Below are 22,378 nucleotides of genomic sequence, written 5' to 3'. Positions count from 1 at the left end.
GCTAAACTGCATGATTTCTAGAAGAAAACAGTTGCATTCATCATTCAAATTCATATAGTTTTTGTCCACAAGGTTGCAGGATAATTTGTGAAGTTGATAAAATGTCAATGCATACACAAATCAAAAGCTACCCGACAAAGTGGCATCTGCAACATATCTTCAACTCACTTGGATAACACCTCCATTTTCTCTAAGCCCCTTCTGCTAGTGTCCTCTTTGATGTACTGATATAGAGAACTGCATCAACGGAGAAAACAAGATGCCCCCATCAATGTGTTTAGACTCTAAGACTCGGACTGACTCTGTTGATCCTGACTCCAGTTGAGACTCAGCCAAGTCCAAGTTGACTCGGACGAGTCACATGTGACATGGTTGAGTCGTCAATCCTTGGTCCCCATCTCTCATCAATCAAAAGAAAAAATCAAGTTTAGTAGTAAAATGAACATGTTACCATTATTTCCTCGGATGAAAGCATCGCCGTATTTATTTTTCAGCTGACCATTGACATATTCTTCAGTTTGCTCCATCGCGATGTTCATATATCCATCCAGACATGCTAGAATACCTACATAATGATTAAAGCCATGCCAAAAGTACAACTCTTATCCTCAATGATCAAATACCTGAACTGGCATGCTCTAATGATATAAACTTGCTTAGGACCATCTTCTAAAAAACAAAAAACAAAAAACAGAACAATAGCTTGCTTTCCGGAACTATGTAGCCCAACTGCACTAGGACCATCTTCTCCTTTCAGTTATCTAATGGAATTTAGGAGTGGAATCGCCATGCTTTCTCCACTCCTTCGATCTGATAAACTAGTTGTGGCTTAGTAAGTTCTAGTAACCCTGAAACTGCATGGCAGGAAATTCCAGGCACCAATTCACACATCCTATATGCAGTTTTTGTGAATGGCAACACTGGCGTATAGCCAAATTATGTGAACCAAACCTTATTTGTTACAAGCAGTGTTTCAAATAGCACTTGTAGCGTACACTATGTTTTTTTTTTTTTTTTTTTTAAGTAACGGAAAATATTATTAAAAGAGAAAAGAAGAAAACAAGGGGAGAACCAAAAGAAAAGAAAAAAAAAAAAAAAAGGGAAAAACAAAACAAAAACGAAAGCAAAACGAAATTCTTCTGAGATAGCAGAAAAACATTAAATCCCTAAGAAACAAAGATCAAGGCCTTGCAAATCCTTGACGTTAACTGCCCATTCAATCAGCCACTTTTTGGCTCTAGAACTGACCGCAGAAGCAGAGGACGAAAAGTCATTAAAGCATCTGTCGTTCCTTTCTAGCCAGACAGACCACGACACAGCCAAGATAGCCATACGCCAGACAGTCACCCTGGGTTTCCCAATTGTAGCACCTTGCCAGGAAGATAAGAGACTGTGGGCCGATTCAGGGGAGCACCACGAGATATTGAAGCACTGGCAAAGATCGTTCCAAATAATCGAAATGAAAGAGCAATGCACCAAGAGATGGTCCACCGACTCCACAGCACGCATACAGCATAAGCAGATATTCACTATCATCATGCCTCGCTTTCTAAGATTGTCGATAGTCAGAATTCTGTTACAGCCCACGAGCCACCCAAAACAGACAATTTTGGGGGGAACCGGGATGCGCTAGATGAAAAGGGAGGCTGTAGGAGGAGGGATAGGATTGGGAGAGAGGGAGGTGTAGAAAGAGCTGACCGAAAAAGAACTGGACTTGTCAATCTTCCAGATGAGTTTGTCTGATTCAAAGTACTGCGGCTTGAAGTTAGAAATACAGGCCAGCAAGTCCAAGAAATCGGGAATTTCTCTGTCCTTGAGATGTCTAACACATCTGATATCCCAAGTTGTTTTACCGGCCGAATTAGAATAGCAGTCCGAGATGAATATATCTTTAACAGGAGCCAAGCGGAAGATGCTAGGGAACCTGGCCTTCAGGGGAATATCACCCACCCAACTATCTTCCCAGAATCGAGTGGCAGATCCATTACCCAACTCAAAGCTGATATTTTGGAGCACCACTTGTTTAGACTTTAGCACCCCTTTCCATAAGTGAGAAGCCCTATAGTATGTAGAATCCTTAGTCCACCACCCACCTTTAGATGACCCATATTTCCCTTTGATAATCAACGACCATAAGGCATTCGGCTCGGCTCCTAGCCTAGAAGTCCACTTACTAAGGAGCGCAGTATTCATTCTTCTCAGGTTTTTAATATTAGCACCTCCATGCCTGTAGCAGTTGCATACTTCCTTCCAGTCTAGGAGGTGGATGTTGCTCTGATTAGCCTTACCAAACCACAGAAAGTCCCGTCTAATGTTGTCAATTGCTTTCAAAACTGTCGCAGGGCATTGGAAAAGAGACATGAAGTAGAGGGGAAGATTGGAGAAAGCGGAGTTGATGAGCGTGAGGCGACCACCCAGGGACAGGTATCTGCATTTCCATAATGCCAAGTATTTCTGAAATTTAGAGATGATTCTGTCCCACATCTTTTTGGGAGTACCCGAGGAGAGAGGGAGACCGACAAAAGTAGTAGGGAAAGAATCGGCGGGGCAGCCCAAAAGATCAGCAAAGCTATCAAGTTTATCAGAGTTGACGTTGACACCGAAAAGTTTCGACTTGGCCATGTTGATGCACAGGCCAGAGACTGCCTCGAAGCAGTAAAGAGCTGTTCGGAGGTTATAGATGAAGGGCATGGAAGCTTTAGAGAATATGAGTATCGTCTGCGAATTGAATGTGGGTGATGGGATCAGTCAGCCCAAGCATAGCTATACCTTTCAAGATTCCGTCCTGTTGCCCTTTAAGCAGCATTTTGGATCAGGCTTCGCCAGTGATTAGAAACAGGAAGGGGGAGATAGGATCCCCTTGCCGCAGCCCTCTCGAACTCTTGAAGAAACCCTTAGGAGAACCATTCAGTAATATAGAAAAATGAGCTGACCCAACACAGGCTTCAATCCAGCTTCTCCATTTAGGCCCGAAACCCATGCGAGCGAGCAGATATTGAAGAAAGGACCAGTTGACATGGTCGTAGGCCTTAGCAATATCCAGCTTGCAGAAAATACCTTCCAAACCAGCCTTCTGACAAGAATGCAGAACCTCATTAGCGATAAGAGCACAGTCCATTATCTGTCTGCCTTTTAGAAATGCATTCTGGTTAGGAGATATCAATTTCCCCATAACTTTCGGAAGACGCGTAGATAAAACTTTAGCAAGAATCTTGTACAGGCCACCAATCAGACTGATAGGTCTGAAATCAGAGAAACAACAAGCACCAGACACCTTCGGAATGAGAGTAATGAAGGAAGCCCCAAGACCTCTAGACAGCCTACCTCTATGGTGAAATTCCTGAATGAAGTGGAATACATCCTTGCCGACCTCTGACTAGAAGGATTGGAAGAAAATGATTAGAAAGCCATTAGGACCTGGAGATTTATCGCTACCCAGAGAAACAACTGCTGCCTTGACCTCCTCTTCGGTGAATTCGGCTTCAAGGAGATGAGACTCGGCTTTGTCAAGTGTGTAAACCTGACATTATCAAGACGAGGCCTGACCTGATCCTCCGCACTTAACAGGGCTTTAAAATGGTTGATAGCAAGATCAGCGATAACCTATTTGTCGTCAGAAACGACACCATTCTCTGTAATGCTAACGATCGTCTTGGATCGGGCCGGCATAAACGCAAGGTTATGGAAGTATTTAGCGTTTTTATCGCCTTCCTCGATCCACCTAGATCTTGATTTGATTCTCCAAGACACCTCGTCTTCTAGAGCTCTAGACGATAGAGACTGAATGATTTGAATTCGTCTGCTGAGGGTGACGTCCGTCAAGGTAGAGTCTTCAACTTCCGCATCCAAACGCTGGAGTTCTGCGAATAGGGCCTCCGTTTCAATTTTTCTCTTACCCGATTCCTCTTGCAACCACTCCTTGATCTTCTGTTTTAGGAGTTTGAGTTTACAGAGCAGGCGATGCCCAGCAAAACCATCCACCTGGAAGCTCTCCCACCACTTCGCGACCTTCTGTCTGAAGCCTTTCACTTGGAGCCAAGAAGAATTAAATTTGAATGGTTTTGGGCCCCAGTCGACGACTTCCATGAGAAGCATCAGGGGACAATGGTCAGAAGTGGATTTAGGGAGTGCGATTTGATGAACCGCAGGGAAGGATTCGACCCACTCTGTAGAAACGAGGAATCTGTCCAGCCTTGATAGAATGGGGGATCGCCGACCGTTCGTCCAGGTGAATCTGGCCCCCGAAAGAGGCAGATCAATGAGCTCTTGGGATTGGATCCAGTCAGAGAAGCGAGACATAGCCAGGGACGCCCTTCTTCTACGGGAGTGCTCCTCCGCAAAGCGCACGACATTAAAGTCACCCACCACACAATAGGGACCTGAGAAGGAATGCCTGGCATGAGTTAGCTCGTCCCATACTTCTTTCCTACCAGCATCAACAGAAGGGCCATAAACGACAGAAAGGAGACACTAAAAATTAGTAGACTTATTTTTAAACATAGTAGTCACCGAGGAGGATCCCGAGGAGGAAGCAAGCAGCTCCCAATTAGACGACTTCCAAGCTACCAAAATACCCCCACAAGACCCGTACGCATCGAGAGTTAACCATTTTGCATCAAGAACGCTCCAGATAGTGCGAAGAAGAGAATCCGAAAAAACCGGAACTTTAGTCTCCTGGAGGCAAAGGAAATCAAGATTTTTTCTACTGACAGAGGCTCTAATTAAACTTCTTTTCTGCTTAGAGCCCAACCCCCTAACATTCCATGAAATTATCTTCATGGGGCACAACCGAACTTCCCCAATTACCCTGCCTCCTATGCTTAGATTTGGGCGCATTTTGAGACGAGAAGAAGGAGCCAGGCTTTGAACTCTACAACTGCTTCCGGATTTGGGGGTGTGTTTCAAGGGAGTTCGTGGTTCAGACATGGGGCATCCTTTCCCTTCAATGCATTGAAATAAGGCTATGTAGTCTTCTAGCCTATCCCCAAACGATAATCCAAGACATCTACCCACATGCCCCACCGCATCCCTGATCCACCGCTTATCATGGTTTTTCTCGAGAAGGTCCTCTCTGTCTTCATCCGCTGTGATAACATCAGAGTGGATCCATTGAAGATGAAGGGGGTTCACACGCATCTGGAGCGGTTCTGCTACAATTACGTCTCCCGGAGAATTGTCCTGGAAGAGAGTGATGGGGCCCAGCTCGAGAGACTCCCTAGAGAGGATGGGGGAGGAGGGAGATTGCGGCCTGGACGCAAAATCCGAGTAGCAAGAAGTCGAGAGCTCCTTCCCCGAAAGATCATCATCAGAGTCAGACGGGTTTGCAGACTGGGGAGGAGAGAGAGAGAGGGTTTAGAAGGCCTCCAAAGCACCAACGGAGATTCAGAACTGAAAAGGCTTGAGTTAGGGAGATGTAGCGTACACTATGTAGCATAGCTAAATAGCATAAATCCCCGGTAGTGTATGCATTTCATAACATAGCTAAATAGCATAAATCCCCTGTAGCATACGCTACATCTACGTAGCGTGTAACAATTGTAGTGTACGCTACAATGTTTTTTTTAAAGCTTTGTTTGTTAAAAATGGTGTAAAATTCACATCATGAAAAACTTAAAGTGTAAAGTTAAAATCAAACCTTTCTTTGTTTACTTTCACTTAAAATGGTGGTGATCCTTTGTTAAAGTTGGTGTGAAATTCGCACATTAAAAAACCTTTAAAACTAAACTTAAAAGAAAAAGGGTTTCGAAAGAGGGTTTCGAAAACCCCTCTTTGTATTGATGACATCTGAATTGTACTGAATACTTTTGCCTGTGGGATTTTTACTTCTTTTTCATACCTATGAGTTGTGACTTGTAGTTTCAATTAGACTATTAACTAAAGTGGTTTGCTTAGAAAGTTGTTGATGTGATAATTATTTGATTTGGTTTATAACTTTATATATCTGGATTGGCTTTCAATAAGTGATAATTAATAACTTTTTTCAACATGCTTATACTTGAAATTTGAATAATCTTTCATGCATTTTTATTTATTTTTTTCTTTTTTCTTACTATTTATCATGTTTTTCCCATTTTTAAATTAAAAAATAGAAGTATCGTGTAGCTCACGCTACACAATACTAAGGGTTGAATGGTATGCAACATGCCACTGCTATTTAAAACACTGGTTACAAGGAATTTTGATTGAACACAACTTATTGCGCATTTTACTGCACAAAAAATTCTCAACGGGGACAAATATCAGGTATGAAGATGCTCCCAATACACTCATCATGTGGGTCCCATGATAGGACCTGGCAACATCAGGCCTTGGGACAACTGCCCATTTTGAGGGGGTAGGGGGAATACCACTGCCCATTTTGAGGCCTGCTCCAATGAAGTAGCTAGGATCATCCAATCAATCTAATTTTTGAAGCATGGCCCATATAGCCTATGTAATGAACGGCGGGATCTTGTACATATGTGCCTTGTGTCCATGTTGGAAGCCATGTGCAATTTGCACTACCACCCTTCTAATTGACAATTGGGCCCCAACATGAAACAAAAAGCAAGTCATAATTATTGAAAATGCCAATAGAACATGCTCCATAGAACTGCCGGTCATTTTTTATTTTTATTTTTTGAAAGGCACTGTTGTCTAGTTGTAAAATTCAAAGAAAAGGAAAGGGAATAGGCCATACCAATGTAAATTTATCTTTATAAAAGCATGATTGTATCACAGTATATTTTGATACAAACATTATAATGCCAGTTTTTATTGTCCTTGCATTGCATATTCGAATTTATTCCCTTTAAAATAACTAATAAATCAACATCATCACCAAAGCCTTATCCCACCTATTTAGTCGGCTCTATGAATCTTCTTTCGCCAATCATTGCTATCTAAGGTTCTATCTTCATCTAGTGGGCAGGCCTTCATATCCCTACTAAACAGCTCAATCCAAATCCTTTGACTTCCCTGTTATCTTCTTTTGAGGCCCTTAACACTTCTGCCAATGTGGCCCATTATAAATAATTTGTACCATTATGTTTGGCTGATATAATTTGAAGATCCATTTACTCAAATGGAGTTAGAAGACTATGCTTAGCATAATTCTTGAGGAAGAGAAGAAATCAAACACAAAGGGAAGAACCTGAACTTGAACTCGTCCAACATTTGCTTTAAGAGGGTAACGATTGATGATCCCCACCACAAATGCACAAACCAATTGATGATAAATACGAAGAACCCTTCACTTGCATTTACCTTCTCTACACCCTCATTAATCTTTAAATCTGGCCATAGATGCCCCATTTTGAACCGTCATGATTGGGAAGGATTTTTTTTTATTTTTTTATTTTGGGGGGGTTGGTAAACTCTATGGGGTCCACCATGATTTATGTATTTTATCGACTCTGTCCATCCATTTTACCAAATGATTTTAGGGTTTGATCCCAAAAATGAAGCATAGCCAAAGCTCAAGTGGACCACACCACAAGAAACAATGTGAATTGAACGTCTACCATTGAAAAATTCTTGAGGGCCACTAAAGTTTTGGATCAAGCTGATATTTGTGTTTTCCCTTCATCCATGTCTGTGTGATCTTATGAACAGGTTGGATGACAAATAAACATCACTGTGAGCCCTAGCAAGGTTTCAACGGTGGAAATCATTATTCCCATTGTTTCTTGTGGTGTGTCCACTTAAGCTTTGGATATGCTTCAAATTTGGGTTCAATCCCTAAAATAAGTTGGGGGTTCCTTGGTAAATGGATCTAGAGATTTGAAAAGGAATCCAGCAGTTTGTGGTGATAAATTATAGCTGCTAAATATGGCCTCTCCCATAGGATGGAGGATAAAAAAAAACTCTTCCCTTCATCGAGCGTCCTACATTTGGAAAGGAATAGCAATGGTGGCCTTGCTAGTCTTTGATAGGGTTTCCTTCTTGTTGGGAAACGCTTTACTTACCAGACTTTGGCTGGACAAGATGTGTGGTTGCCCCACCCTGGTTGAATCTTTTCCAACTCTGTTCGCCATTGTTCCCGAACCTAATATCTTGGTGGGTGACTGTTTTTCTACAGATGTTTGTGTGTGTGTGTGTGTGTGTGAAATCTTTTCTTTCCCAATTGCGGGTTTTCTCCATCTTTAAATTTGAAAGATACTCTTTGTTGGTCACTAGCGAACTCAAAATCCTTTTCAATTAGATCTCTTTATAAATTACTTTATGCAACTTGGGTTCCCTATGGTTTTATGGGGCGAAATAGAGTGCTAACTCTCCCGAAAGTGTCTTTTTTGCCTCAAGGCGGAGGAATCAATGGATCATATTTTCATCCATTGCAACTTCTCTTTAGATATTTGGTGGAGCATTTTTCACTTAGCTGGGCTGTCATGGATAATGCTCAAGTTAGTGGATCACCTCTTTTGTTTTTGGCACACCGACTTAGGAGGAGCTCTAGGAAAAAGAAAAGGGTGTATCATCCTAATGGCATTTATATGGGCTGAAAGGAATAGCTGTTGCTTTCAAAACCCAAGGTGTTCTGTATCTGTTACGATACGCCCGTAAAGGCCAATACTTATAGGTAATGATCATGACCGTTACACGATACAGGAGTGAAAAGGGGCAATTAGTTTTTTGAGACCATATCAACCGTTACGGTGGCTATAAAGGCCGTTACAGGGCATAACGATCGTTACTCCAGTAACAGTCGAAAAACGATTACTTTTTTTTCCTATTAAAATTCATTTTTCTCCTCTTTTTCACTTTTCTCATTCCAAAACTCTCCTATATCATTTTACAATAGATTTCGATCACTCTTACTATAGCTTTTAAGATTAAAACTGTAAATTGAAGTGATTTGAGTGAATAGAATCTCGAAGGGCCTTTTCTTTTCAAAAAATTGAAAAAGCAATATTTATGCCTTTTTCTGATTTCTAGTTCTAATGCTTGATTGTGATGTGTAAACATTAGAGACATAATCATATTAAACAATTCACTAGACAGCCCGATAAAACACTCTCAACAAAGAGTGGACCGTTACACTACCATAAACATGTTCAAAACAAAAAATGAATACATATTTGAAATATTTACATTCTTCTTGATTTTCTAGATATTTTTTCAGAATTTTTCGAGCAAAATAAAATTTTCAACCGTTACGGGGGTCGTAACGATCGTTACACACCCATATCGGCCGTTATGGCCGATACCGTATCGATAATGGTGGTGACCGTTACGGCCACCGTTACCGATACAGAATACCTTGTCAGAACCAGAGTTCTACTCTAGTAGGAGTTTTCTCAATAGTGTTAGTGCTGTTTAGGGATTGGGCTCCATAATCGATGGTAGTGGGTCAGCCAAATGAGGGTCCGGTGTCTTTGTATTTTCTTAATTTCTTCTTCTTCTTCTTTTCATTTTCTTTTTCTTTTTCTTGTTTGTTATATCCTTGTAGTTTTTTCCTTTGCTTAATAAATTTCTAATCTTTCAAAAAAAGAAAAAAGAAAAATTGGTTTTGAGCATAAGTGAGCGTCAAACACACTCATGAAGAACAACTCCACACAACCCACACATGGTGGGTGAACAACAAATGAAAGTGATTTGCATAAACCAATCCCCAATAATTTGGTGTTTCACCTTGTGGAGGGGGGAAAAAGGAAAAGAAGAGAAAAAGAGTGAAAAAAAGAAGAAGGAAGAACGAACCAGATCTATACCACCATGATACCAGTTCACAAAGTGAGATTGAGAAGCAAGGTATTCTATAACAGTAACGGTGACCATAACAGCCACCAGTATTACCTCTACAATATGGGTCGTAACGGCTGTTACAATGCCCGTAATAGCCATTACGGTCTCTTTAAAATTATTATTATTAAAAAAAAAAAAAAACGAAAACATATATCTGCCCCTAACGTTGAAAAAACATATTTGAAAAACCTATATCTGCCCCGTAACATTGAAAAAACATATCTAAAAAACCTATATCTGCCCCATAATAGACCATTACGAGACTGTTATGCCCTTTATAGGGGGTGTAACGGGCCGTTAGCTGCGGTTACAGGTTTTTTTTCCATAACAGTTGCAATGGCCTTTACGCCTGGGGGGGGGGGGGGGTGGTGCAAAAGGTGGCGAGGCCCCTAGCCTCTCCTCTACTTATAATTAGGGCTTTCATAATACAAGGGAAGGTACACAAATACTCCCTCTCCTTAAGTTATTACATGAACCAAAGACTATGTACTTAAAATCTATTTCAACACAACTTTTAAGAACTAAAGAGGGAAAATAACATGAAATAATATAGAAACCATCTTCATGTAAATTGGGTCACGTGAACTTCTAGCCGTCCATCACAATCCATCAAAAATTATTGAATCACACTTTTAAGAATAGGAGATTCTCTAAAGAAGAAGAAGAAATGGAGTGAATAATTAGAAGAAGAATCAGAACTTCTCTTGTCACAATCCACTCCTTTTCAACGCAAAATTCGAAATGATTATCGAATCACACTTTTCTATTGTTGTTGCTTATTTTGATATTTGGGGCATGTCTTTTAGAATTATAATTGAAAATAAGGTTGTTAACAACCTTTTTTGAAATTGAGAAAACACAAGTGCACATTGGTAGACATGCACATATAATTTAGAACCCTTTTTTCCTTTTTCTTTTTTCTTTTTCTTTTTTCTTTTTTTTTTTTTTTTTTGGGGAAAGGATGCTGAACAAGAAATGATATTTAATTTGCCATTATACATAATTAGTCTCGATTTTATAAGCAGCTTATTATTTAAAAAAATAAAAAATAAAAAACGATTTCACTATGGTTATGACCTAAGGGGGGTTTGCGGTTGGATCTTTCGGGATTTGAATCAGGTTTCTAAGATTGAACGCTTGTCAAGATGGAGGAATGAGGATAATAAAAAGGCTTGATTCAGTAAGATATTCTAAGAAGAAATGAAGGAGGAATCGAAGAAAGAGAAACTAACCAACCTCTGTAATCGACGCCCGAATTCAGCTTCACCACCACCGGTCTCCCCCTTATAGATTTCAAGAAATCCGCAGGAGTCTTAGGGGCCGCACCACCTTTCTCTCCTCCTCCGCCGCCTCCGCTCATTGCTCTCTCTCTCTCCTCCGCTTACTTTACCCCTTTTCTGTTCTCCTCGGCCCTAGACGAAGGACACGGACTGCCTGCTGCACCCTACTAGTAGAAGATTACTGCAGACCTAAGTCCTACCGTGATGTATGCCTTACATCTGCGCCGTCCATTTGTTTCGCCAGCTCATTTCAGGAAATTAACCCAAACACGAGGCAGATCCAAACCACAACTGGACCACACGTGGGAAAATTGACGCCCACTGTTGAAACTTCCCAGGGCCCACCCTGATGTCTATCTCCATCCAACCCCTTCACAATGGGGAGCAGATTAGGTGAGACCCTGGATCCACCGAGGATAGTGACGCAGACCGTGGATTTCACAGTGATGCATGTACCTTAAATCCACACCATCCAACCATTTTCAAAAGCTCATTTTAGGGCATGATCGCAAAAAACGAAGCATGCTCAAATCTTATGTGGACCACACCACAGGAAACAGTGATGATTAAATCCCCACCATTTAAAACTTCTTAGAGTCCATTGTAATGTTTATTTGTCATCCAACCTGTTGATAAGGTCACAAAGACCTACAAGGAATAGAACACAAATATCATCTTGATCCTAGCTTCTGTGGCTGACAAGAAGTTTTTAATGAACAATTATTACTCTTCATGTACTATGGTTCATTTGAGAATTGGATCTGCTTTGTTTTTTAAATCATGCCTCAGATTTAGTTTTCAATTTAGATATGTCCCTTACAAGGGTTTGCTCTTCACAAGGTGACTCCAACTGGAAAACATAATATAAGCTTGATTCAAAATTTATGTTACCGCCGAGAGACTGTAACCGCATGCCTTCGATCAAATTATAGTCTATGTATACTTCAATCATGGTATAGTCTTCTTATACTTCGGATCTACTTCACGATGGGATGGTTTGATAAAATTATTTTAGGCAAATCAAAAACCGTTGAAAGTGTAAACCAATCAAATGGGAAAGACTAGGGTACTTTTCAGAAATAACCGATGGACTTGATTGGCACATACGTATACTTAACAAATCAAATCCCAGCCAATAGTCCATAATCTCCAAAATCCCGACTGTTCACCTTTCCAATAAAAACTAGTCTTGGTCGACCCAGAAAGGATCCCTGGCATCTTTTTAAAACAATCAACGGACTGGCTCGGCAAAATAAATCCCCGGCTCGCCACTAGCCGACAGTTATCCAAACTTTTGTTTTCTATTTCAATAGATGTTAAGGAACAATTATGTCGAAGGAAAATGTGCTGAGTGGATTGTCTCCCCCCCTAAGCGGATGGCCACTTGATATGCTTTATACCCAATTGAGATCTTGCACAACTATCTTGACATCAAAATTTTGTAGTAGGGAGGCATGATGACAGGGGACCCTCCGATGCCAAAGTCAGGCCTGGACTCTAGGTTTAAGTATATTGAAGGGTTTTGGGAGAAGAACTTTTCGTACCTCTCAAGGTGAGGGCCCCCTGCTTCTTTTATAGCTGCTGGGGCATTTAATCGTACGAGGATTCTCTTCCTGGTATTGTGCGCGGGATCTTCTCGGGTCCTCCTGATATTGAGCGCGGGATCTTCTCCTGGTATCACGGAGATAGGATCGTGCCCATCTTAAGCCATCATCCGATCCCGTGAGCTTCGGGGTCGGAGATCTTATCCCAAGATATCCGGGATGAGATCTGACCTAGCGACGGTCGGTCTTGTAAGGCGGTCCGCCCGACACATGCCCGGAACGCTGATAAGTCGTTCGAACCGACTCAACCATTGTCTCGGTTTAGCGAACCATGCCTCGGATTTGACGCATCCTTCGGCGACCCGAGGTATCAAGTCCGAGTCCCGAGGCATTAAGTCCGAGTCTTCGGACTTGTATTTTTGCCCCCAACAGTAAGCCCCCCTACTCCGTGTGTTTCATATGACACTGAGGAGTAGCGAGTTTGGAGTCGATTCGTAACTCAGTCCGAGATGAGTCGTGATCATTAAATGCATTCCATGAGGCCTTTGATGGGGGACGGTTCAGCTTCTGACATCGCATGCGCCGTCAGCCGTCAAATCACACATCCCGCCAACGAAGATTGGACACGTAGTAAAGCTATTATTGTTGCTAGTCGGCGTGCGCCACGTGTCGAGTGGGGGAATCGATGCAGGCGTCGAATCATTTCCCTATTAATGTCTCCGCCGTAGGGCGACCTTATAAAACGTCAGGGGTCCCGCACTTCGAACTTTTACTGCTCTTGCCATTCTCGCTCTGCGTTTTCTCTGGGATTTGCGTAGCCTTTCATCTCCTTCCTTTCTTCTCTCTTTACCGTCGGTGCTTCTTTCCGCCATTGTTCCTTTCTCTCCGGTGAGTTTCTCCTTCCTCTTTATTAGATAATAATAATGGCGGATAGGAGTTCTCAAAGCCCCCAGGTGGGAGTTTCCGGAGACGAAGGCGAAGCGCAACGTTTTTGGAACGTTGCGGAATCGCCTTCTTTACTAACGGAGATAGCAGTGGATGCCAACGCTGCTTGTATGCCTGAGAGAGTCACCGACGATCAGGCGGAGCGCCCTGCTTCCGTCGTTCCTTCCCGTGGCGGGTCATCCTTATTAACCCGCCCGGGGAGGCCCAACTTACCAAGGGACATGGAGGAAGATGAAGAGGAAGAAGATGAAATTTTAATCGCGGAGGAACCCCGACCGTCCGGCGATGAATCGGCCGGCAGCCGAGTCTCGAAGGGGAAGAATCGGGGAAGATTTAAGCGGTCGGTTCCTTGATCTTGGCGAGGCGGACTTGGGAGAATCCGAGTCGGGTATCATATCCCGAGTCGGTCATCACGTATCTTCCTCGCCCGAATGACCTGCCGGATCACCTGCTGGGGCAGTCGCAATTTACCAAGTATCGATGCGGTGCGGCTTGCGTCGCCCTTGGACCATCGTCAGGGGTTTTATCTCGCATACGATTGCCCGGGCGAGATAGTCCCGAATGGGTGGAGGAACTTACTCGGATGCGCGGTGTTGTGGTGAGATGGAACCCACCGCTCACGATCGACGAGTTTCTCCACTGTACAAGTGCGGGTAAATCCGAACTACCCGGGCTTCTACTCTTTGCTGCTTGGCGAGGCGGAGGCGGTTCCACGATAACCGACCCTCCCACTTCCAACAAACATTGGAAAGAGCGTTGGTTCGGGCATGTGGTCGATGGGAGACGGACGAGTCCGGGTCCTGCGAGGCCCGTGTCCCTCGGGCGTTTGAGAGCAAGTGACTTGGGTCTTCTCTCCCTCGCCCTTTTTCATTTTTTTTTTTTTTTTGTCGACACCTGAAAATAGATATTCCGAAGAAGCGGCCGAAGCTTGGCTCCAGTGCCTCGGCTCGGATTAAGGAGTTGAGGGCATTGAATCCGAGAGATAGGTCTTGGAAGGTGCTTCTACAACCGGAGCGCCTTCATCTTGCAGGTCTGGACTCGGAAGTTACAGGTAATTGAGAATGAGTTTTCTGGATCTTCCGAATTTCCCCCGACCTGATTCGCCATAACTTATTCTCTTTTTTTTTTGTTTAAACAGATCTGCCCGAAGCTCGTCCCAACCTCAGGATTATCCTCGAACCGGAGATGACTGGAGCTCGTCCTGCCCTCAGGCCAGTTACGAAGTTGAAGGCTCCTCCGCGGTCAGTTCTTCTTTCGGAGCCTCGGTCGCCGAAGAGGCAAAGGGTGCTGCGGAAGGAGAAAGAGCCAGCGAGCTCTTCTGCCCCTTCCGTCGTGGTGATTCCCGACCCAGACGAAAGGGCGGAGGAGACGGCGATTGCTGCTTCGGACCCTCAGACGGCACCTGACTCGGCACGCGTTGAGACGGATATTCCGAGTCGGGAGGAGGAGGCCGGGGCCGCGTCCTCCAGGGGGGAAGGAGAGGCCAGGACCGCGCCCTCCCGAGGGGAGGAGACGAACCAGGAGGGGCCGTCGGTCCTGCAGCAAGTGGTGTCGGGGATGGTTCCTTGGGCCCTAGCCCACGGGTGTGAGAGAGAGTTCGTGAAACTCTACAACGCCCCGTCGTCGCAGACCGTCAGCCACGCTGCTCGGATACTTTTTGAACTTGCTCATTGCTTAATCAAGGCCAGCAAGGAGCTATCCTCAACTCATCGGCTGCAGACTCTTCTATCTGAGGCCGAAGGTCGTCGCGAAGAGGCCGAGATCCGAGTCGGCATCCTGACAGGCGAGGCGGCCCTTGCCCGGAAGGCTGCTGAAGACGCGAGGGCAGAGGCGGCTTCCTCCAGAAGAGCCCTGGACGAGGCGAAGGCTGAGGTCGCTCAAGCACTGGCCTTACTCTCCAAAGCTGAAGAAGAGAATCAGCGAGTTCTGGCAGCCCATGCTTCGTGCGCGGATGACTTAGCTCGGGCTAAGCTTGAGGCGGCGGAACACATTCAGCGGGCCGACGAGGCAGAGAAGTCCAGGGACCAAGCTGTCCAAGCTTTCCTTGAGTCGGCCGAGTTTGAGGACGAGAGGGATCGCCTGTTCCAGAGCGGATATCTGGAATGCGTCAGACCTTGACCTTTCAGAAATCGAAGGCGGGGCAGCCTCAGAGTCCGAGAATCCGGACGCCGCCGCTGAAGGCACAACTGCCGGTGCCGGGGACGGGGCCGACGCATGAAGACTTTGATCTTTTTTTTTTTTTATATGTATATATATTTTTTTGCTCCGATGTATTCGGTTGCTTTTGTACTTACACATATTCGGACGAATGAAAAAGAAAAGCATGTCTTTATTCATTTGACTCGGCTTTACTCTTCCTCAGGGTCTTTAAACATCAAATAGCAAGCTAAGGATAGTAGACCTTGAGGTGTTCAGCGTTCCATGGATGAGGCAATGACTGTCCGTTTAGGTCTTCTAGCCGATATGTTCCTGGTCTAATGGTGCCCGAGACGATATAGGGTCCTTCCCAATTGGGTCCCAGTGTACCCGACCCAAACTCCTTAGTGTTGGAAAACACTTTCCGAAGAACCATATCTCCCCTTCGGAATCTTCTAATCTTAACTCGGGTATTGTAGAACCGAGTCACTTGTCGTTGTCGAGCCTCCGTGCGCAGCCTCGCCCTTTCCCTTTGTTCGTCCAGAAGGTCGAGTCCGAGTGCAAGGAGTTCTTCATTCTCTTACGCATTGAATAAGGTGATTCGAGCCAAAGGTAATCCGATTTCGACGGGAGTGACTGCTTAGCCGTAAGCGAGTGAAAACGGAGTTTCTCCTGTGGCCGTCGGGTTGTAGTTCGGTAAGCCCAAAGAATTTTCGGAGCTCTTCGGCCCATGCTCCTTTGGCGCCAAGCTTGGTCCGAAGATGTTGCTGATAATCTTGTTAACCGCCTAAGTTATGGCGAATCGGTCGGGAAATTCGGAAGATCCAAAAACTCATTCTCAATTACTGTAACTTCCGAGTCGCACTGCAAGATGAAGGCGCTCCGGTTGTAGAAGCACCTTCCAAGACCTATCTCTCGGATTCAATGCCCTCAACTCCTTAATCCGAGCCGAGGCACTGGAGCCAAGCTTGGCCGCTTCTTTGGAATATCTGCCAAACACAAGTCCGTCGACAAAAAAAAAAAAAAAATGAAAAAGGGCGAGGGAGAGAAGACCCAAGTCACTTGCTCTCGAAACGCCCGAGGGACACGGGCCTCGCAGACCCGGACTCGTCCGTCTCCCATCGACCACATGCCCGAACCAACGCTCTTTCCAATGTTTGTTGGAAGTGGGAGGGTCGGTTATCGGGGAACCGCCTCCGCCTCGCCAAGCAGAGAAGACGTAGAAGCTAGGGTAGTTCGGATTTACCCGCACTTGGTAGGTGGAGACTCTTCGACTGTGAGCGGTGGCTGTTCCATCTCACCACAACACCGCGCATCCGAGTAAGTTCCTCCACCCATTCGGGACTATCTCGCCCGGGCAATCAGTATGCGAGATAAAACCCCGACGATGGTCGAAGGGCGACGCAAGCCGCACCGCATCGATACTTGGTAAATTGCGACTGCCCCGGCAGGAGGGTGATGGTGATGAATAAATATTCCTGATCCCGAGGTTCTTGCACATCTCACGAAAGCTCCTATTATCAAATTGCCTTCCATTGTCTGTGACAATGGTACGGGGTACTCCGAATCGGCAGATAATGTTTTTCCATACAAACTCGGTGATCTTCTGCTCGGTTATTTTGGCTAATGGTTCTGCCTCGGCCCACTTCGTAAAATAGTCCACTGCTACCACAGCAAACTTGGTCTGCCCTTTTCCCATAGGGAGCGGTCCTATGAGGTCGATGCCCCATTGTGCGAAAGGCCAGGGACCAGTCATCGGCGTCAGTGCCTCGGGTGCTTGCCTCGGAATTGCCGCAAACCGTTGGCATCTGTCGCATTTTTGAACGAGCTCACGAGCGTCGTGTTGGATAGTGGGCCAGTAGTATCCCTGTCGTAAGACCTTGTAGGCGAGGGATCGCCCTCCGGTGGTTTCCATAGATTCCTTCATGAATTTCCCGTAACACATAGTTTGCCTGCTGGGTTTGAGGCACCGCAACAAACGGGGCGTAGTATCCTTTCTTATAAAGGGTCCCGTTGAGTATGGTGTAACGGAAGCTCGGATCTTAATTCGTCGGGCCTCGGTGCGATCCTCGCAACTTTCCTTCGGCAAGGAATTGGCGGATTGGATCAATCCAGGATGGTTCCGAGTCGATTGTATTGACGGCCTCGCTAATTGGCTCGTCTATACTTGGTTTATCGACGTATTCGACGTGCAACAAGCCATCCCGTACCTCTATACTGAGTCCAGCTTTGCTAGCAAATCGGCTTTGCTGTTTTCCGTGCGAGGGATCCGAGTCACACGACAGAATTGAAATTCGTTGATAAGTTCTTTCGCTTTCTCCATGTAAGCCCTTAGCCGGTCTTTCCGTGTCTGGTATACACCGGTAACTTGGTTAACAACCAACTGAGAGTCGCTGAAAACACTTAGGTGCGTGACCTCCATGCTAGCGGCGAGTCGGAGGCCGAGTAACAACGCTTCATATTCCGCCGTATTGTTCGACGCTTGGAATCCAAGTCGTAAGGCATACTGTATATAGGTGTGATCCGGGGTTTCCAGCACAACCCCAGCCCCACTGGCCTTCGAGTTGGAAGAACCGTCGACATACAGATTCCATGGAATAGGGCAAGGGGAAGCGGTTGAAGTTGTGACTGCACCGTCCTTCGGCGCATTGTTCACTGAGAGTTCGGTTGGAGGGGTTCCCTCGGCGATAAAATCAGCTACGGCTTGCCCTTTGATTGCTGCCTTTGGTCTGTATTGAATATCAAACTCACTCAGCTCGATAGCCCATTTGGTGAGTCAGCCGGAAGTACCTGGCGAAGCGGAAGATCGGTCATTACGATGATGGTGTGGGCATGGAAATACGGCCTGAGTCGCCGAGAGGAAATTATTAAAGCCAAGGCCACTTTTTCCAAGCTTGGGTATCTCGTCTCTGCTGGCACTAACGCTTTGCTGACGTAGTAAACCGGCAGTTGCCTTCCTTCGGATTCTCGTATCAAGGCCGAGCTAACCGCTGCCTCGGACACAGCTAGGTAAAGGAGCAAAGACTCCCCCGGTTCGAGTTTTGATAAGAGAGGTGCAGAACCGAGATATGATTTTAATTGTTGGAATGCTGCTTCACACTCTTCCGTCCAACCCATTGCTTGTCTTCCTTTCAATTGTTTGAAGAAAGGGAGACATTTATCCGTGGCTCTGGACAGGAACCGATTAAGTGCTGCGACTCGTCCGGTCAACCTTTGGACGTCCTTAATGGTTTTGGGGGATTCCATATCAATCAGAGCCTTTATCTTCTCAGGGTTCGCCTCTATTCCTCGCTGACTGACTAAGAAACCGAGGAATTTTCCGGAGCCTACTCCAAAAGCACATTTACTTGGATTTAGCTTCATCCGGAACTTCCGCAGGATTAGAAACATTTCTTCCAAATCATTCACATGATCCGCCGCGTGTATGCTCTTGACAAGCATGTCGTCGATGTATACTTCCATGGTTCGGCCTATAAGTCGAGCAAAGATTTTGTTAACTAACCTTTGATAAGTTGCACCGGCATTCTTCAGACCAAATGGCATCACTCGGTAACAATAAAGGCCTTTGTCGGTGACAAAGGTAGTTTTTGATTTATCTGTTTGATGCATTACAATTTGATTATATCCCGAATAAGCATCCATGAAGCTAAGGAGCTCATGTCCGGCTGTGCTATCTACTAGCTGGTCTATCCTCGGAAGCGGAAAGCTATCTTTGGGGCGGGCTTTATTCAAGTCGGTATAATCAATACAGACTCGCCACTTCCCGTTGGACTTCTTCACAAGCACGACATTCGCGACCCACTCTGGATAGTGTATTTCTTCTATGAACTTAGCACGGAGTAGTTTGTTGACTTCTTTCTCGATGATGGCGTATCGTTCAGGGCCGAGCGGTCGTCGCGTCTGTCGGATCGGTCGATATGACGGATCGACGTTAAGTCGGTGAGTCACCACGGAGGGGTCGATCCCTTGCATATCTTCATGATTCCAAGCGAATACGTCGGCGTACTTTCGGAGCAGGGCGATCAGCTTTTCTCTCAAAGGGGACTGCAGAGATGAGCCAATTCGCACTGTCTTGGATCCATCTGTTTCGACTAAGGCGATTGAGACAAGATCTTCGACCGGCTGTCCTCGTTCATAATTCTCGCCCCGAGGGTCCAACGATTCGATTGTTAATATGTTGGTCGGATTCTTGTCGGCGGCTCCTTTTACAGCTATCATGTAACATCGCCTCGCGTCTTGCTGGTCTCCTTTAACAATTCCGACTCCTGACTCGGTCGGAAATTTCATTGTAAGATGGTATGTGGATACCACGGCCTGGAGGAGACTCAATGAAGGTCGGCCGAGTATCGCATTGTATACCGAGGGTTGATCGACGACCAGGAAGTCAACCATCATCGTCGTCTGATGTGGGGCAGTGCCAGCAGTGAGTGGTAACGAGACAATCCCTTCGGGCAGTACCTGTCCTCCGGAAAAATCGATCAACGGGGTCCGAACTGGGCGCAGCATGGATCGTTCGATCCCCATTTTGTCGAACGCCTGTGTAAATAACACGTCTGCAGATGACCCCGTATCGACGAGTATTCGGAACACTTTTCGGTTAGCGATCGTCAGGAGACGATCAGCGCATCATCGTGGGGGTGATGGATACCTCGGGCGTCTTCTTCAGTGAACGATATGCAATACCTTTCTCTTTTCTTTTCCTTTGATGGCCGATCTATAATCATGAGCTCGGACCGAGGCTGACTGAGTTTTCGTGAGTGATTCCTTCGCGCGTTGTTTGAGTCGCCCCCACATTGTGGACCGCCGATAATCGTCTGGATTTCTTCCATGGGCTGACTCTCGGTCGGGCGCGCCTCGGATGCCCCAGCTTTGACCATATGTTCTCTGAGTCGGCCGTCTTTTATGAGTCGTTCGATTTCTTCTTTTAAGTGACGGCAATCACTTGTGTTATGCCCGTGATCGCGGTGATAATGGCAGTACTTATCCTTATCCCGCCGATTAGGATTACTCCTGAGCTTACTGGGCCAGCTAACAAAGCCTTCGTTTTTTATTTCCATCAGTACCTCTTCCCGAGTCTTATTCAGGGGAGTGTATATGGAAAATTTTCGATCCGGCCGTTTTCCTGACCTTCGCTCGTCACGTGCTTGATCCTCTTTGCGTTTCCTTCCCCCGGCCGAGTCGGCTTCTTTTTTGGCCGACTCTTTGGCCGAGGTTTTAGTTTCACGCAGGATTCGCGCTTCCTCGGCGTTGGCATATTTATCGGACCGTGCCATAAACTCTGCCAGAGTATCGGGCGGAGTTTTGTCTAGAGATGCCAGGAATGGCTTATCCCTAACTCCTTGCATGAGTGCATTGAGGGCCGTTTCTTCCGAATGTTTCCGAACTTGAAGGGATTCAATATTAAAACGCTTGATTTTATCTTTCAATAGCTCTCCCTGCTTCTGGACTATATTCAGATGTGCCGGGGGCTTTAATTTTTTCTTTCCGCCGATGAAGTTGGTGAGGAAGGCGTCGCTCACCAACGAATGAATCGATGGACTTTGGCTTCACTGTTTGAACCAGCCGAGCTACATCAGTCAATGTAAGAGAAAAGGCCCGACACATTACTGCATCCGAGGCATCATGGAGTTCCATATAGGTTCTGAAGCACTCAATATGCTCGGTCGGGTCAGTCTTGCCGGTGAAAGGAGTGATTTGAGGTAATCGAAACCTCTCGGGCAATCGGGCTTTCAATACCGAGTCCACAAAGGGGGATGCTTTCGCTTCGGACCCGGTTGAATATACGTTTCGGCCGTGCTTTATGTCCGCCATCTCTTTTGCCATCTCTTCCCGCACTTCTTTTTTGAAATTTTGAATGTCGGCTTTCCAAGGTTCGCTGCTTTCTGCCGTGCCTTCCATGGAAGGGCGATTGCGCCTTCTTCGCTCTATTTCGTGCCGAAGATCAGTCGGGGGGAGGGAGGCGTTGGCTGACTGCGCTGGAGATGGTTCTGGTCCGCCTTGGGGTTGGCTCGGCCGGAAAGACTGCGGCGCGGAAGATTGGGGATCAACCGCCGCCGTCGGTACGTGCGCTGTCTCCCCTTGAGGATGCGGGAGTGGCTGCATTTGCTGCTGATACATTCGTTCCAGCATCTGCTTCATCGTATTCATATCGGAACGGATTTCTTGAACCTCCTTGTCCAACCGCCCATCGTCGCGACCCCGCTGATTGTTGCTTGTTCCGGTCGCCCCTCGTCGGCGGTTGTTAGGTGGGTTCTGGGCTGGGGGAACGGCGATTGGACCGGGTGGCCCTGTAATCGCGTTCTCATTCAAATCTTCTTCTGGGACCGTCCTTCTAGTCATCACCATTGGACTCAGTATAGAGGTACGGGATGGCTTTTTGCACGTTCCCACAGACGGCGCCAAACTGTTGATGCAATTATCTGGTTCGTCCTCCTGGACCCTTGTATGCCTGCACAGAAAGAAAACAAAGGAGACCCTGGCTCGAGCAGGGGACCCTCCGATGCCAAAGTTGGACTCGGGGTCTCAAAGTATTGAAAGATTTTTAGGAGGAATATGTTTCGTACCTCTCAAGGTGAGGGCCCCCTGCTTCTTCTGCTGGGGCATTTAATCGCATGAGGATTCTCTTCCTGGTATTGTGCGCGGGATCTTGCTGGGGTCCTCCCGATATTGAGCGCGGGATCTTCTCCGTATCACGGAGATAGGATCGTGCCCATCTTGAGCCATCATCCGATCCCGTGAGCTTCGGGGTCGGAG

General features: G+C 45.9%; 1 protein-coding gene across 1 annotated transcript; it reads right to left on the bottom strand.

The window, feature by feature from the left end:
* Positions 1-5: 5 nt before the first annotated feature.
* LOC131218888 (uncharacterized) lies at positions 6-11,145 on the bottom strand. The gene is made up of 3 exons (XM_058213768.1): positions 10,957-11,145; positions 452-565; positions 6-237 (listed from the first exon to the last, which is right to left on the bottom strand). Exons 1-3 carry the CDS (start codon positions 11,078-11,080, stop codon positions 191-193), a joined length of 285 nt encoding a protein of 94 aa, XP_058069751.1. The 5' UTR covers positions 11,081-11,145; the 3' UTR covers positions 6-190.
* Positions 11,146-22,378: the final 11,233 nt, after the last annotated feature.

The sequence above is a fragment of the Magnolia sinica genome, chromosome 1 (genome assembly GCF_029962835.1).
Source record: "Magnolia sinica isolate HGM2019 chromosome 1, MsV1, whole genome shotgun sequence".
Classification (NCBI taxonomy): domain Eukaryota; kingdom Viridiplantae; phylum Streptophyta; class Magnoliopsida; order Magnoliales; family Magnoliaceae; genus Magnolia; species Magnolia sinica.
Note: the sequence above shows the minus strand (reverse complement) of the source record. Positions and strands in the feature narration are given on the sequence as shown.